The following is an 18,329-nucleotide window of genomic DNA, read 5'->3' as shown; positions in this document are numbered from 1 at the left end:
AAACAGACAAAGGAAAATTTAATGTATAATAAAATAGAATTCATTAATCTCTAGGTTTCAAGTATATTTACATTAATTTATATATATTTTTAAACTTAAAATTAAGTTATCTTCATACTATGTACTCAAACTATATTTTATGTGGTGATGAAGAACATAGTATAGATGTTATTTGACCATAGACTTTGGGCGCGAATTTTAAAAGTAGCGTCTTCCCTCCCTAGCCTAAACAACTATGGTACTTGGTTATTTGAAGTTTAAAACGTATTGTGAAAGTATTGAAAAATTGCTATACTCAAACATTGTTCAGAAAATTAAGAAAATTCATTTTTAAGAATTCCGTATAAACAATGACGGAATTAATTAAAATATGTAAATAGTATTGAGCAGACCCGCGTATATTACACGCATTGTACCCAAGATACCGATCTCATTATTTTTAGCAATATATAAAATAAACATAATTTACTTTTAGGCAAAATACGAGCACTCCTCAGCCATCTCTACAAATGCTCTGGTCTTCGAGAAAAGACAAAACAAACACTAGGCTACTCTTTTTGGAGGAACTCTGATAGATAATTTTCTGTTCCAACATGTTAAAGACCCGGCTCATTACAGAGAGAGGCAAACACCCAAGCCACAGGACCTTATCAGAACAAACGAGGAGGGTAGGGTAGCTTGCTGGAACACCTCGCCCCGTTGGCGCCAGCCACCACGTAACGTTGTCCTTCAGATTTAACTGTTACTTGGTTCACGACAAAACGAGGCTAAGGTTCAAATATTACAAGGGAAATTACGATGGGATGAAGGGGGAGATGAGGGGTATCCACTGGCCTGACTCACTAAGGCAGGGCCGGATTAAGCTTAATGGGGGCCTGAGGCACAGATCAACTTAGGACCCCCTACCCTCAAGGTATATATAAATAAAAAGAACAAAATATACCCAAATTTATCAATGATTTCATCAATATTAAGCTTCTACAAAATAACACATTTAATGTTCACAAGAGACAGAAAGTTGAGACGTTGCTAGGACATCGTTGAACGAAGTTCATGTTTTATACGCTTCAACTTCGAGAATGTTTGGATTTGGGGCCCCTTAGAGTCGGGGGGCCTGAGTCCAGTGCCTCAAGTGCCTCATGGTTGATCCGGCACTGCAAGGTATAAGAACGCAGACACTACACTGAATATCAAAGCTATTAAAATGAACCATTTGATCGATAAATATATACCCAAGACCAAACCCAATGTCTCTTGGAATACAAGGAGACCACTACACATGACCCATGCGGCGGTCGGCAGGAGGATGTACGCCAGATCCAGGAACCAAGCAAAGTCAGAGTGTAGGAGGGCTGAAAATGAGTTCTAGAGGCTGGTTGCAAGCGAGGTCAAGTCAAACCCAAAGGCGTTTTACCGCTACGCAAAGTCGAAATTAAAAACGCGAGTAGGAGTATCAGACTTGAGGCTTGAAGATGGAAGTTACGCAGATTCTGACCAGGATGAAGCTGAGGCATTGAACAGCTTCTTTTCCTCGGTGTTCTCAAGAAAGGATGCGAACAATCTTCCTGTGTTTGAGGACAGACGGTTCGACACAGCACTGACCCACATTGTGTTTACAGAAGAGGTTATAAAAAATAAATTGTCCAAGCTAAAGGTTCAAAAAAGTCCCGGCCCTGACTTGGTGCATCTCAGAGTGCTAAGAGAGTTGTGCAACAAGCTTGCTGAGCCCCTGAAGATCCTGTTCTGTAAATACCTGAATGAACAAAAGGTCCCCAGTGATTGGAAAATGGCTGATGTGAGTCCTATCTTCAAGAAGGGCGATCGTCACTCCACGAACAACTATAGACCGGTGAGCCTGACCAGCATAGTATGTAAAGTACTTGAGAGCATTATAAGAGATACCATGATGGAACATCTACTACGAAACAACCTTGTAAAGGATTATCAACACGGTTTTATGCCGGGGCGCTCTTGCCTAACACAATTTACTTTTATCCTTTTCGCCACTGATCGGCTCGCTAGCCGCCCGGGCGATCGGTCACGTCTCTATCACGCACTGTTGGCAAATACTGGGCATGCACCGGCTCCTGAATGTACCTGAACCCGCTCCAATGTTGGTTAAGTCTTGTCTTGAAAGAGCTCACACTCGGTGCCGTCACAACACTCTCTGGTAGATTGCAACAAGAGTTTACAACACTCACTCCGAAAAAGTTTGCCCTCACAGTTTTCTGGACTTACGGCTTCTTCAATCTTGAGCTGTGACCCCTTGTAGGGCGAGCGTCCGCCAGCTCCAAGTAAGGACACTCGACTGAGTAGTGCCCCCTGAGATGCTTATACACATCAACTAGGTCACCCCTTGCCCTTCTGTAACATAAGCTAGGCAAGTTCAATCTCTCAGGGTAGCTGAGGTGCAAAAGTGCAGGCACCAGTCTGGTGGCCCTCCTTTGAACATTTTCAACCAACTGACAGTCCCTAGCATATCTCGGGGACCAGACGGGGTGACAGTACTCAAGATACTGGATGTTTTGGACCCGAATTCAGGAACAAGGTGGCAATATCGACAATATATACTTAGATTTTGCCAAGGCTTTCGACAGCGTACCCATGAAAGGCTAAAAATTAAACTGGAAGGGTACGGGATTCGGGAAGTGTCCCATCGTGAATCGGAGACTTTCTCCATGATTGCAAGCAGTGTGTGGTGATTAATGGCACGAAATCGTTATGTGTACCCGTGACAAGCGGGGTACCACAGGGCAGTGTAATGGGCCCGCTGTTGTTTCTTTACTTCATAAATGACATGCCTGACGCTGTACATTCCTCCATACAAATGTTTGCGGACGATGCCAGGTCATTTCTGGAAATTAAGAACCAAACAGACTGTGAAGAGCTGTATAAAAATCTCTGTGAGCTTCAAGAATGGTCGAAGAAATGACTGCTAAAATTCAATGTCACGAAGTGTAAGAGGATGCACCTAGGGCGTACCAACGGTAAGGAGGCGTATTACATGTCTCAACAGGACGAGGAAACTGCATTAATTGAGACTGAATGCGAAAAGGACCTAGGTGTGTATGTTGACAATGAACTGAAGTCCTCGGGCCATTGTGAGAAGAAGGTGAACCAAGAAACTAAATTATTAGGTCTTATAAGAAGGTTGTTCAGATATCTAGACCGTCCCTTATAACGATCTTCAAGAGCGAGGTGCTTCCCCGTCTGGAGTATTGTTACCCCGTCCTAAGGTGGGAAACCCGACTGGCACCTGCACTTCGGCACCTCAGCTACCCTGAGAGATTAGAACGCCTGCAATTGCCTAGCTTATAAACATCTCAAAGGGCACTACTCAGTCGAGTGCCCTTACACCTCGCCCCCTAAGCCCCTTAGCTGGCTGTGCTCACTGTGCTCGCCATGTTCCCCCACCCACAGCTTTTTGGACCCCCTTTTGATATTCCTGGATCCGCCCCTAGCATGAACAGTACAGTCATTTAAATCCTGAACCATGTTTGTCAACTGTGTACGCAAGGGAGGTCAATCAATCTGTTAGCTTCCTTACATTATCTTTTCGCCACCCGTCAGCTTGAGACCGTGACCTCTAGTGGGGTGCTCAGCAACTAAATCCATATACTACAATCAGAGTTGTAAAAAGTACCGGACTTTGTTACTTAAGTAAAAGTATTGTTACATTGGTAAAATGTTACCCAAGTAGAAGCAAAAGTATCCAAAGTTCAATCAATGTATTCAAGTAGAAATAAAAAAAATCATCTCATTCATAAAGTACTCAAGTAATGAAAGTAAAAAGTAGCAACAAAATTATTCTCTCAAATATATAAACAATTTGACAATAGATTATAAAAAACTAGTTAACTCCATTCCATAGCCTGGATGCTAAGTAACAATCAAGCTCCTTCAGTTGGGGAGTTTGTGAATGATTGTTGCGTCCCTAGTGACTGAGTCTGACTAAACTCACCGTGAACTGTCCTTCGATTTTTTTTTACAGGGATTAGCCCACCCGGACACAGGTCACTGACCCACATCGGGGCCTCGGGGGCCAAAATGTAATAATAATAATAATAATAATAATAATAATAATAATAATAATAATAATAATAATAATAATAATAATAATTATTATTATTATTATTATTATTATTATTATTATTATTATTATTATTATTATTATTATTATTATTATTATTATTATTATTATTATAATAGTTCATAGTAAATATTTTTTTAATAAAAGTACAAAATTGAAAATAAAATAATAGTAATAATAATAATAATAATAATAATAATAATAATAATAATAATGAAAAAAGATCAAGAGTGAGAAACAATATATGTATGTTGTGTTGTCAGTGTAAGAGAAATAATTGAGACCCTGAAATTGTGTATAAGTGAGGCAGAAAGTCAGATCAGTAGCCTGGGACTTGGTCACAAGTTTTGTGATTCCATATGGCAGCAGGGTCTACCATTAGACAATACATTATGCTTCCAATATCTTCCCAGGCGGTAGTACCTCCCTGTTTGATAGCTGCCTACTGCCTACTGCCACAGTTGTGTGGTACACGAGGGAGAAAATAGTTTAACATCACGGAATTGTCAAAAAAATATTTAACAGGTTCGAAGAAGTAGAAGTTAAGTCTATAAGTGAGTTAAATCCTCACACTCTGTTTTGAGGACATTATTGAGCTGGTTTAATGGTCGCCCTTAGTAACATGTAAGCACACTAACTTAACCTTGTAAGATGAGTCCAATGTGCATTTTGCAGAAGACCCGACAGCCGCACCCTTGTCCACTACCTCCTAAGATGTCCCCACACACAACGCTTCCGTGACGCCTGCTGGACCACCACTCCACGACCCCCTGACGGAGACAAGATGATCCTCCCCATACTGCCCAGATATTATGTAAATAATATTGATGATGTGTTAAAGGAAAATCCTTCCTCCCTTAGGCTTTAAAAAGCCCCTTCATAATATTTATAACTATATATACTTGTGACACTTGCCAGATGCTCCCGGTGTTATTGTACAGGGGTACCGAGTGACAGCACTCGGATCCCACTTCCAGCGACATCAACCCACAGGAATCTGACCTATATATACTGTTAATGAATATGTTGTATTTTTTTGTGTATGAACCTCTGTCCTGCGTGGCAGTGAGAAGTGATACCACCCTCAGTGTCAAGACCTGACTGAATTACTCAGAATAGGCAAACTGTACTCCAAGCTTTGTCAATAAATTTGTTAAACTAAAAACCACTTCCTCTATCAAGGAATAAAATACTGAAATTGAAATTGAATTGATGAGTCCAATTTGTAAGATGCCCAGAGTCGGTAGTTTTCTTAATTAGTTTACTTTATCTAAGAACAGGTCATTACTAGCTTCTTTAACTACCAATTTTATAGGATTATTGATATTTCGTAGGATGTTTACCGACTCCATGGCGCCAAATGCTCTACGAGTAACCGAAGGTTTTTTAAACATGGATAGGCTTCCCGTCTGGATGTTGCTTCCTGATTAAGTAGCAGACTCAACCGTTCGAAATTTTAAAAAAGAAAACTTGAACACCTGAGTTGTCACAAAATGTGGTCTGTAGGACTGAGATTGAGTACATGCCCTGGCGCATGTCCCGAGGTGTTAGTTAAAGTTAGTTAGTCACCAGCTGGCTTAGAGCATTCACCTTGTACAAACTGTCATCAGACTTGTACTTTATCCCTAGTTCACCATGAACCTTGAAGTCAACTGAGTGAGAAACCTGGGGACCGCTCGACCAGACACCTTAACTACCACTTAACCTCAGCAGAGACGGTACTTTACCTCTCTAGCATGATAAAGGAAACCCGTCTCTACCTGCGTTAAATTACTTGTTAACAGCATATTGATCTAATTTTACCCTCAAAATATTACAAAGGCTTTGATAGATGGTGACGACAACAGAACACGACAAAGGCTTGCTAGTAGATGGCGTCGACAGAACCGCAGCTCAACAAAACATACTAGCAGATATTAGTGTAGACAATAGAACCTGAACATTATTGTTTTACTTGTGAATGGCTTACCAACTTGTCAACTTTTTAACAAAACCAGTTCACTTAATTAACTGATATTTTAACAGGTTTCACGAACGTTTACCTGCAGATGTGACTTTTTTTTTTACTTTACTAACACTAAACATCTGTGAATTTTATTTAATAACAATAAAATCTTCGAGAGAAATTCCATCCCGATGTCTGGTTACTATATTAGTAAACTTAACCCGTAACCTTCCTCTCTCATTTATTGTGGTCAAGTGTGGCGCTGTACTGCCATCTATCAGCTTCCATCATAAACTGTGGATCATGTTTTGCGATGTTTTGTAGCACCCATAGACAGACCAATCGCTCGAATGGCTAGTTAGGTAATTTGTGGTTTTATCATTGGTATTCCTGTCGGGTTGTCGCTACATAATACTGTACATCCACGCACATGATTGATGTTTATTTAGCTCATAGATTACTTTGAACAATTCACTTTGTAACCGTTAAATAAATCAATTTTCGTGTGATATTTCAAACGGTGTATAACTTTGGAGTGAAATTGTGAAAACTCTGTCAGGTCTCCAGATTTTGATCCTGGGACAAAGGAAACTTTTTGGTAACTGACACTCAGATATATGTATGTGGGCTGTGTGGCTAAACTCCACCACACTACTGTCAGAATTACCACAGTCATTAGGAATGACAGACATAACATAAGGAGAATGAAAACCGCTTATAGTAGATGAACTTGTTTATATTTAATTTATGACAGGATTTAAAGTGAAGAATATCAGCTTTAGTTGTAGAATATATTTACTGTATAGATTTCATAGGAAACACATTTAACTTTGGATATTATATAACCTGCATAATACTCCGTCTTAAATTTCATCTAATAGTTATAAACAAGCAGTTACTAGACACCTCGATTCACCGAACTCTTAAGGTTCGTTCCGCACCTTCTTCACTAAAGGTGGGACCCGGGCAGCTGCTGCTTTGGGACTAAGTTTCCTGTTCCTGGGATGAGTAGGAGCGGGCTTGGCTTTTACTGTAGGGAGGTTGCAGTTGGAAGTGTCGACGTTCTGTGGCCAGTCGCACTGCAAGATGGGCTGGCTCCAGTAAGTGCCGGCGGGACACTGCTCCAGGGTGGGCACATTGTCGATACACCAGTAGTACTGTAACACACATGGCCTCCGTCACTACACACAGTATATACATTACTAAATACTAATGAGTACTGCCGCACGGATTAAAACACAAGAAGAAACAATAGTAATTGATGTCAGAGGTACAATACATAGCATGAGCCAGGTAGTACCTTAGAGAGTGAGGGAGAACTTACCTTATCACAGTCAGGATGAGGCCAATATTGTTGCTTAGAACAGTCTATGGGGCCCATGGTGGTGGTGGGGGCGTTGGGGTCCCTGGTGGTGGTAGTGGTGGTGGGAGCGTTGGGGTCCCTAGTGGTGGTGGATGGGGTCCACCATCCGCTCTACAAAACAATTTAAAATTTAGTTTTCAACATTCGTCAGCGTGAACCAGTGAACAAATCCCCATAAAGTAATGAAAGCCAATAGGTATCACCCTAAACTTATAAGTATTAGGAATATAAAAGAGATTAGAAGCTAATTAAGAAAGGCCACAAGAGGGTAACCATTTCTGTCTAAAGATCTGCTCATCACTGTACATGGTGGAGGTGTTGGGGGAGACTCACCGTGGTGGTGGAGGTAGTTGTTGGCGCCACAGGTACGATATAGTCCTTCATGCCCTCATAGATGACACTGTAAAGTAATCCAAGAAAACACCTGTCAGCATTATACCTTGTGAGTTGCTGCAGTTGTTCCTCGCCTAAAGAAGTAGATGAGTCGTGTCACAAGTGTGTGTGTGTGTGTGTGTGTGTGTGTGTGTGTGTGTGTGTGTGTGTGTGTGTGTGTGTGTGTGTGTCTGTGTAATAATAATAATAATAAACGGTTTATTAATAGAGTTGCAGCCGGTGGCTGAAAATATACAAACTTACATGTGATTTAGACATAATAATATACGTTCAATATATTTACAGGGCTGTACAGTACATAAATCAGGAGCTGTTTATTATTTTAACAATAGATGGGATGGTGCTGTTCTTATATGTGTGTGTGTGTGTGTGTATGTGTGTGTGTTTAGTATAACTAGTTGAGAGTGAAATGCAGTAAATGGCCTTACATGGATCATTATAATGTGGTTTGAATATGGAGTCTACTTTCTCTACTCCCTGAATGATGACACGTTGTGACACAATAACAAAATACATAGTTATATTGAAAGAAATATAGTACTAATAAAGACACAGTTTTACGGGGGATAACTTACTTCATCATTGGGTTTTTGCCCTGGTTGCACCAACCAATGTAGTCGTCTTGGTCGACGGCCCACGTCATGGCTCCCAGGAGACCCATTTCCTTAATGTAGTCCATCTTAATCTTGAGACTTTCAGGGTCCTCATATCCAACCCATTGGTCGTCTGTCGGTATAATGATACCATTAAGCTGCAACTTGTCACTACATAATATAATCCATAATGTATTGTGCATAATCCTTGATAACTTCAATCCACACCACAAGAGTTTAAATATTTTATAAACCAAAATACTTATATTAAGCAGCTTGGTGATGGCCGTCGCTGAGGGTACCCTTCAGAACCACGAAGTGTCAACACAAGGCTCCAGCACGACCAAGAACTGAAGTCCTTAGGGTGCACACTCGTATGACACAAGAGAACCCTCAAATTCTTTTTTGGACTTTTCTACGACAGTCACTTTCGAGGTTTAAGACAGTTCTTACTTAACAATTAAAGTGTGATTATGAGAGATTGTTGTGTCACCTTTGGTTGTGTAGGGGACGAGGCCAATATCATCGTAGCGGTCCTCCCAGGTTGAGTCATCAAGCATCATCTTACAGATCTGAAGGAGAAGAGAGTTAAAACGTATTTAGTGATATAATCAAGCTGACTCACATACTAACTGTCGCTCCATTGTGAAAACTAATGTAGGAATATTAAGCAAAATATCATTGTGGCATTGACGAATTGTTACCTCGAAGTAAGCCATGGTACCGGTGGCGTTGGTGTAAGGTCCTGGTTTGCCACCTCCTTCCCATTTCTTGATGGGGGCGTGGAGGCCGTTGTTGCTGGTACTGCCAAGGGTGTAGGTGCGGCCATAGAAGGGAGTACCCAGCACTAGCTTGTCAACGGGACAACCCATGTCTTTCCATAGAAGGACGCCGTCGTTCTGTAGGGGATAGCACGACACAGGATATAATGCGCAGCAATGAACATGAAGTAAATAATTCAGTGTGCAGGAAGTATCTTGAATGTAACTATTTACTCTACATCTGGATAATTTCTGACCTACAGTGTAGCTGTTCTGTAGTTAAATATCATTAAGAGTTATTGAAGACAGTGAGAACGAAATGGCTTTGTGCCCAACTAAATGTTTTAAGTACCCTCCTGAGAGAAGAGACTAAAACTTATGTTCAATATTTAATTACCCTGGTAGTTGAAGCACCTAAAACAACAACACTGGCGTAAACAACTTACTCCGCTCCTACACACACACACACACACACAAAGACAAACGTACTTATAAAATTCGTTCAGCTGACTAAAATCGTGTGTGTGCAAGATTGATATATAATTTGCCGTCACCTGACTCATGCGAGGACCAGTGTATCAAAGAACACTGCTACTAGTTACAGTATACTGACAATCACACACTACACCTACCCAGCCTCCTCCTCCTGCTCCCCAGCCTCCTCCTACCCCTACCTATCCCCCCCTTCCTCCTCTTCTCCAGCTTCCCTTCCTCCTCCTTGCTAGCAACAGGTTATTACTTTGTGAAAATTGCATAAGCATGAAATATCGAGGCCACGACCCATCTCCTGACAGTGATCTTCCCAGGGCCAAAATAACATGAAATGTAGAGTTAATGAGTTAAAAAGATTACGACTGAAGGTGGCGCCACTTTCTTGTTTTCATACCTGATCTTTGTTGTGAATCTACTAAGATGGTTATGTGACAACAGGTATATAACGATACAAGGAAGGTGAGCGTAGCATTAAGGTGACAATAATAAACCTTATGTTAGAAAATTGTGTTGATGTAGGACCTCGTCTCACCTCGAACCTCTGATGAGCTCTTAACCTTGAAATTTCTTACGTTATACAAAACTCCTGAAGGTAGGAAAATTGAGGCTCTGATGCATGTGGAGGCTGTTGACATAATCATCTACACTTTTACTCCTCTCCCTCAGCCCTCGGGAGTAAAAATGAGAGACACATGAAATTTGATACAAGATTTTGAAAGGTAATGATGAATAAACCTACCCAAGTCATATGCACCCCTCCCTTCACCTGCTCAGCTCTGGTACCCACTTTTGGATTATGGTAGATATATACAATAAGGTTTGGACCAGTGGTAATTAAACATTGTCTTAATGTTATTGCAAACAGCACAAGTGGTGAGGAGGTGTGGCCTTACATCGTTGAGTTTTTCGTAGCCCCATTCGTCCAATTTTGGCCTCCGGTACAACATGGAGTGCACGTCAGCGAAGCCACACCAGTTTCCTCTCAAGTCGTATGTCATAAGATGGATGGCGTCCAACAGGCTGCAGAAAAAATAACGTGTTTCACATCCTTTCAGTATTACACGAGAAATACAGTATACTGAAATATCATGAACAGACTGGAGTTAATCTCATACCTTAGCATCAGCGTCTACAATGAATATTAACAAGTTGGTGTAAAGTGAACATGTGGGAGATATGACTGACCTACATAACTCAGGAACATGGTAACCTTCCTGTAGCCTAAACTTGGCCACGGGCACGGCTGCTGTCAGGTCCCATCCAGCGCCCACTGCGTCAAAGGCCTCACGAAGTTCCTTAACCTAGATTGAAAGTTTTCTATTTAGTAGGATTGTTTACAAGATCGAATGAGAACTTTCAGTATAGGTATTTAAGTGGCAGAAGGAGATGTACCTGAAAGTACATTTGGATAAATGAAAGACTGCAGAAGAAAGTGGCAGACTATGTGTTTCCTTGATACCAAAACTTAGAGTGAATTGTACTGTGTCTACAGTGCCCAAAACGGGCCTTTAGGCTCATGAGACCTACTTGTACTTAGAATCTAAGTACATATATATATATATATATATATATATATATATATATATATATATATATATATATATATATATATATATATATATATATATATATATATATATATATATATATATATATATATATATATATTTGTGTGTGTGTGTGTGTGTGTACTGTATATGTGTGTGTATAGATATGTAAGAAACGCCGGAAAAACTTACTAATTTCAAGTAGTTTTCCATGTCGGCATAAGCACCGCCACGGTCAGTAGCTCCTGGGTACTCCCAGTCCAGATCAAAACCATCGAAGCCGTAGTCTGTGAGCAGCTCTGTGAAGGCAGTGTGTCTGTGATTAATTAAAGTAGTCTAATTCTTGACAGTTATAGTAACACAAGTTAAAGTATTAACTGTTCTTAAAGTTGACTTTGTTAACAAGTGAAGTCCACCTCGCTACGCCCACAGCTTGACTTACGAACAACACTCCTGATGAAGGTATGTCTTCGCTCATCGACGGCTACCATCTGGGAGTACTTCTTGCCACCCTCGGCCCAGCCACCCACAGCGATCATCGTCTTCAAATGAGGATGATTCTCCTTGAGCCCCACGAAGCGCCGGTACCCGTTTTCGTTGATGTCCAGCTACAAGAACACAAGGATGACGCTGAACTAAAGATATACACTGTAATTATGGTTATTGAAAAATACAAACTGTCCGATTTAATAGTGTGAATATCTTGCATGTTTTAGGGTTATAAAGAATATTATGCACACGTCTGACATACTCACGTCACACAGACAAGACGTAACACTATTCATAAACTGCCCTACTTCCCCAGTTACCAATTACCTGAGAACTTTATTGACTTTTTACTAATATGTTGGTAAAGGACAACCACAGGAGAGATGATGGTCACACATGTGTCGGTTGGTGTATTATTTGGTTTGTTAAATTCTGCCTTTAAATTATCACTTAACTGTGATGAAGGTGTGTTTGTTAAATGCTCCCATACCTGTTTTCACTTGGTAATACTTTCAAAAGTTTCTGTCAAGTTGGAGTACATTTACTGTAATAATGGAACCGCATACCAGTACAGTGTTGTGAGGAAAGTCTCTCACCTCAGGATCCAGGACAAGAACCTCCCACGTCACGTTAGAAACACCACAGAAGGTGTAGATGAGATGTGTGCACAGTTCAGCAGGGATGTCCTCAATATCATAATGTACCTCGTCAGGGCGGTACTTGGCCCAGGTCTCATAGTAGCAGACGCGTCTTGCCTGGCGGTCGTTTTCTCCATAGGTGTATCTCGCAGGCTCGTGATCTGAAGGAAGATAATTGTTACCATTATTTTAAGACAGGAAAAAAATGATTCTCAGGCTGGAACGATGACTCTCAAGGGTTCAGAAATGGATCTATACGTTCAGGCATAACCACCAGTAAGATGGCGACTGTCATGAGGTGGCCGGACAGGGTCGGACGTAGCATCAAACAATACAGACAATTAACATAAGAACATAAGAACATAAGAATGGAGGAAACTGCAGCAGGCCTATTGGCCCATACTGGGCAGTCCCGTTTACACCCAACCCCTATTGCTCATATAAGCATCCAACCTATGTTTGAAGCAATTCAGCGTATTCGAGTTAATGATGATATTTGGTAACTTGTTCCATTCATCCACTACTCTGTTTCCAAACCAGTGTTTACCTATTTCACGCCTAAATCTAAATTTGTCTAATTTAAAACCATTGTTACGAGTTCGCTCCTGGTTGGATAATTTGAGTACCTTTGTAATGTCCCCTTTGTTTAGCCCTGACTTCCACTTATACACCTCTATCAGGTCTCCCCTCGCTCTACGTCTCTCAAGAGAGTGCAAATTGAGATTCTTTAACCTGTCTCTATACTCAAGGTTCCTAATGCCCGGGATTAGTCTTGTCATTCTCCTCTGAATTCTTTCCAAGGATTCTATATCCATTCTGTAATACGGTGACCAGAACTGAACTGCGTAATCCAGGTGAGGTCTCACAAGAGCAAGATACAGTTTTAGGATGACCTCACTAGTCTTGTAACTAACACTCCTTTGTATGAACCCAAGTACTTTATTAGCCTTGTTTCAAGCAAATACACATTGTTTACTTGGCTTAAGGTTCCTACTTATCATTACTCCTAAATCTCTCTCGCAGTCGGATTTCTCTATGGCATCGTTGTTCATCTGGTATCTGGTTTCCCTGTTTACATCTCCGATACTGAGTACTTTACATTTGTCGACGTTGAATTTCATCTGCCATTTTTCAGACCATTAGAAAAATTTGTTTAGATCTTCCTGTAGTTTTGCCGAGTCTGTCAGATTTAATAACACGTCCTATTTTAGTGTCATCAACAAATTTACTTATGTTGCTGTCTATGCCGATATCTATGTCGTTTATCTATATAATAAATAATAATGGTCCAAGTACTGAGCCTTGGGGAACTCCACTTGTGACGTTGCTCCAATGGGACTTAGTGCCGTTAATGCTCACTCGCTGTTTCCTGTCCTGACAATGACAATGTTTGATTAGAGTTTCAGTAATGAAGTTTTTAGAGGCTTGTAGTGGAAACAACAAGATCTAGTGTTTATTTACAAAGTTGGCAATTCATAGATAACAACGCTGGTCATATTATTATTATTATTATTTATTTAAAGATAAACTTTCCAACTTGTACTACAGTATATTGTCTTGTGTCGAGGTGACGCAGGTGAGGTGGTCTTACTCATAATGCTTGTTACTAAACTGAAGAACATACATATACTGTGCAGTCTATACGAGAGCCCCGGTAACAGTTCCTTTGAGAGCGACCTACACGGCGCGGCGCCTTCTGACATACAAGTGTCTATCTAAGAGACCTGTTGGGTTCCTCTCCCATGGTTTATTATTGTCTGTCTTTAACACCTCTATTGAGTCTCTTTAGTTGTGTCTTTATTACCTGCACAGAACTATACTGCCACACACCACAACAAAGACTTTGGTCAACGTAAACAATGTCATATTTACGTTGTGTTCACAAGGTACTGTAACGGACTGAACCTTATTACTGATGAGAGCGGGAGACTGACTTACTTCCAGGTCTGGCGAAGCGTGGCTCAGCCGTCACCCCCACGGCCAGCACCGCCAGCGCCGCCAGCAACACCTGCAACACATTACATCAGCGTTATACTTCTCCAGTATACTGTACACACATATACTAACACACCCTCTCGTGTAAATAATACTCTAACTACCACTTATGTTGACGCTGAGGGCCAACCGAGTGTTCAAGATTAAATATAGGCATCACACACACTGTCCTACACGCTGTCTGTGATATAATATTATGGTATACATCATAAAACACCACCACGATAAGTCTGTATGCAAATACAAACATCACGTGTCCAGACCATCCAGTGTTATCAACCTTTCAATCCGGAGAAGTTTAAAGTAAAAGTCCAAGAACAGTGAGAATTGGAAGTTCTTGCCTGCCCTCACCTCCCCGAGAAATATAGTTTTACTTGTAGTCAGTGATTTCTTATCAGTCTATCGCTAAAAAGACAAACGATAGACCGCGATCACCAGTTGAGATTTTGACAGCACTGGTGAGTAGCCAGTGGTCCTTAGATGACTTTATTACAATGATAAATAGAACCAACTTTTGACAACTATTCCTATTTCCTTCGTTGAACCTGGAAATACTGAGATAATTGGAACATCACAACACCCTGAACTCAAAGTGAAATATGAAACGAATTCCTTATAATGAATACCACAAGTGTTTTTCTGAGGATTCCAAAACTATCCGTGATAGCGCGCCAACAAAACCTTTACTAGCTGGGTGTGGCGTGTTGAGAGTATACAATGTTGAAAATGTTCTGGATATGTGCAATGCCATCAAAACATCCTAGATGGCTTGAGGTGTGCTGAGATTACCCCCTCGGAATAAAAGGTGAGGTTAGGTTAGATTAGGTTGGGTTAAATTTGGTTTGGTTCGATTAGGTTTTGACCGAACAGCACATGGCCAGAATATTTTCAGTATGGAACAATCTCAACACACCACAGCGACAAAATCTTGGTTGCATCCTGTAGTTAGTTTGCATCTTCAGAGGTCAATGCGGTAAAACACTGTGGACGACAAATTACTTTAAGTCTCACGAGAGTTGGAAGGTCTGCTTTTACTAACGCATAGTATTAAATAAAGGTAGAATAACCTCTTCTCCCTACCTTCACATTCATGGCAATAGCTGGGTAGTGTCTGGAAATAATTGTTGTGGCTTCGTTACCACTCAGCTAGCAGGAGGGAGTCGTGATGTCCGTGGGCAGCACAGGACAATAGGAAGAACCGTAGCCGTCTCACTAATATATAGCCCATGATCTAATGACTTGATACGGCCGACCTCCTGCTCACTGCTGCCATTTTATCGCATTTCACTTGTTTTTCACCATAAATGTGAGATAAAAGAAAAAAAATATTGTGGTCCTATCGGAAATATGCTGGAGTGAAGACCATTATACGACGATGAAGCCAGAACAACAGACTCTTGGTCAGTGACAACAACAAAAATACCATTTGTTTGATTTATTTCTCAGCTGGAGGAAGTAGAAGTTAAGTCTATAAGTCATACACAGTTAACTCCTCACGCTCTGAGGACATTACTAAGCTGGTTTAATGGTCGCCCTCAGTGACATGTAAGCACACTGACTTCACCTTATGAGTTACTCAACACTTCCTAACATAAAACTTACGACTAGGGAGGAGCTTTTGCAGTTTATAAACTAGACCAGCTGTATGAAAGAAAATTTCGATGAAATTCACTTATATAAAACTCCCTCATAGTTGTTTTACTGTTTTTGTGCGCTAAGGTGCCGGGGGCTGTGAAGACCCTACAGAGTCATCTATATAATGGATTAGTATTTTATATAGACGGGCAAATTTGGAGATGTCCTTCTACCTGTGGGATGATCCGTTTCTACCTCTTAATTAGTATTTAATTTTAGGTTGAACGTAATCCTTTTTCACACACCTTTTTATAATTAGTGTTATATTACTCGTTAGCAGTACAGTGATCTAATTTTGCCCTCAAAATATTATACAGACTTTCATTTATACGTACAGGATGATTCAGCAAAGATCACATTAAATTGGAGGATGAAATCCTTGGGTAATTCTAAATCACAATGTCTCTATGGTAAAATGTCAGTTTCTGCATCGTTTCCATGTTACAATACATTTAACATGTTGTATTAATGAGAGTGAATTTGAAGTGAAACCTCAATAAGTTTTTGTAATCATTTATTCACAGATCTCTACAGTGTGACCCCTCTTTGATACAACCTAAAGGAAATGTTCAAAGTTGCCCCCTTCTGCCTCAATGCAGGCCTCTACACGTCGTACCATTGATTGTCTGACCCGTTTCAGAATGCCTGGACTATGTTTAATTTGCTCGCACCTGTCACGAACACGTGGGCACATGCAGAATCTGACATTTTACCATAGAGACATTGTGGTTTAGAATTACCCAAGGATGTCATCCTCCAATTTAATGTGATCTTTGCTGAATCATCCTGTACAGTATATACGGTATATATGGTATTGAAATATCATAATAGGTACGTCTTTCGGACCCCAGGTTACATAACTTGTACGGCAATAAGGTTAGTTTAGGTTAGGTTACGTAACTTGTACCACCGTGATAAGATTAATAATTAAAGATTAAAAAACAAACACACACTTATGCTTTCATTTTAGACATTTTATTACTATCATTCAATGTCCTTGTTCTGTACATATATTTCTAAAAGGTTTTCTCAAGTTCGGTATTTTCACCTGATAACTCTGTCTTGGTCAATGTGTACATGTTGAAGGAGCCGCGTACTGAAGAGCCGTCGTGTCGGTTGGCGGTATTTACAAAGCGCCATACAGTGGAAAAACTACTTGACCTATCCTATAATGGGAGAGATTAATATTTCCGTGATAAACTATATATAGGTTAGTTTAGGTCAGGTTAAGTTAAGTTAGGTCAGGTCAGGTCAGGTTAGGTTAGGTCAGGTCAGGTTAGGTTATGTTAGGTTAGGTTAGGTTAGGTTAAGACATGTGTAGAAATTAATAGGCTTTCTGACACTCAAAGCTGAGATGGGTCAGATGACTATATTGCTTACAGATTCAAAAGGACCCAATTTGTGTGTGTGTGTGTGTGTGTGTGTGTGTGTGTTTCTCAGTACTTATCATTGCCACATATTACCCAAAAATTCGTTCCATTAACTAACTCACTCTTTAAAGTTTAAAAGCTCATTTTTCGACTTCTAAACTCACTAAGATGTCTAAATGCACTTGAAGACATCCGAACTTACTCTTGTGATTTTTAAATTCTCTCTAGTCTAAGACATCAATACTCCCTCAAAGATATCTAAGCTTCCTCTAAGACATCTAAACTCCTCAAAAGATATCTAAACTTTCTCTAAGACATCAATACTCCCTCAAAGATATCTAAACTTCCTCTAAGACATCAATACTCCCTCAAAGATATCTAAACTTCCTCTAAGACATCTAAACTCCTCAAAAGATATCTAAACTTCCTCTAAGACATCTAAACTCCTCAAAAGATATCTAAGCTTCCTCTAAGACATCTAAACTCCTCAAAAGATATCTAAACTTCCTCTAAGACATCAATACTCCCTCAAAGATATCTAAACTTCCTCTAAGACATCAATACTCCCTCAAAGATATCTAAACTTCCTCTAAGACATCTAAACTCCTCAAAAGATATCTAAACTTCCTCTAAGACATCTAAACTCCTCAAAAGATATCTAAGCTTCCTCTAAGACATCTACTCCTCAAAGATATCTAAACTTCCTCTAAGACATCAATACTCCCTCAAAGATATCTAAACTTCCTCTAAGACATCAATACTCCCTCAAAGATATCTAAACTTCTCTAAGACATCTAAACTCCTCAAAAGATATGTAAACTCCTCTAAGACATCTATTTGGACTCATTTTAAGCCACTTGAATCCACTCTAGGATTATCTTATCTCACACTAAGATATTTAACCTTACTTTGAGATATCTACAGCCGCCTTGAGAATGTTTGGACTCACTTTAAAACAATTAAATAACTCGTAGAATATCTTAACTCATTTTAAGATATCTAGGTTTACAAGACTCTA

The 18,329-nt window shown here is 40.1% G+C and overlaps 1 protein-coding gene across 1 annotated transcript; it reads right to left on the bottom strand.

The window, feature by feature from the left end:
• Positions 1-6,753: 6,753 nt before the first annotated feature.
• On the bottom strand, positions 6,754-15,506 carry LOC121855516 (endochitinase-like). The gene is made up of 13 exons (XM_042350492.1): positions 15,387-15,506; positions 14,250-14,319; positions 12,270-12,472; positions 11,627-11,792; positions 11,377-11,483; positions 10,823-10,938; positions 10,531-10,657; positions 9,089-9,283; positions 8,878-8,956; positions 8,367-8,517; positions 7,732-7,798; positions 7,360-7,509; positions 6,754-7,192 (listed from the first exon to the last, which is right to left on the bottom strand). Exons 1-13 carry the CDS (start codon positions 15,396-15,398, stop codon positions 6,959-6,961), a joined length of 1,677 nt encoding a protein of 558 aa, XP_042206426.1. The 5' UTR covers positions 15,399-15,506; the 3' UTR covers positions 6,754-6,958.
• Positions 15,507-18,329: the final 2,823 nt, after the last annotated feature.

Source organism: Homarus americanus, unplaced genomic scaffold, assembly GCF_018991925.1.
Source record: "Homarus americanus isolate GMGI-L3 unplaced genomic scaffold, GMGI_Hamer_2.0 scaffold48406, whole genome shotgun sequence".
NCBI lineage: Eukaryota > Metazoa > Arthropoda > Malacostraca > Decapoda > Nephropidae > Homarus > Homarus americanus.
Note: the sequence above shows the minus strand (reverse complement) of the source record. Positions and strands in the feature narration are given on the sequence as shown.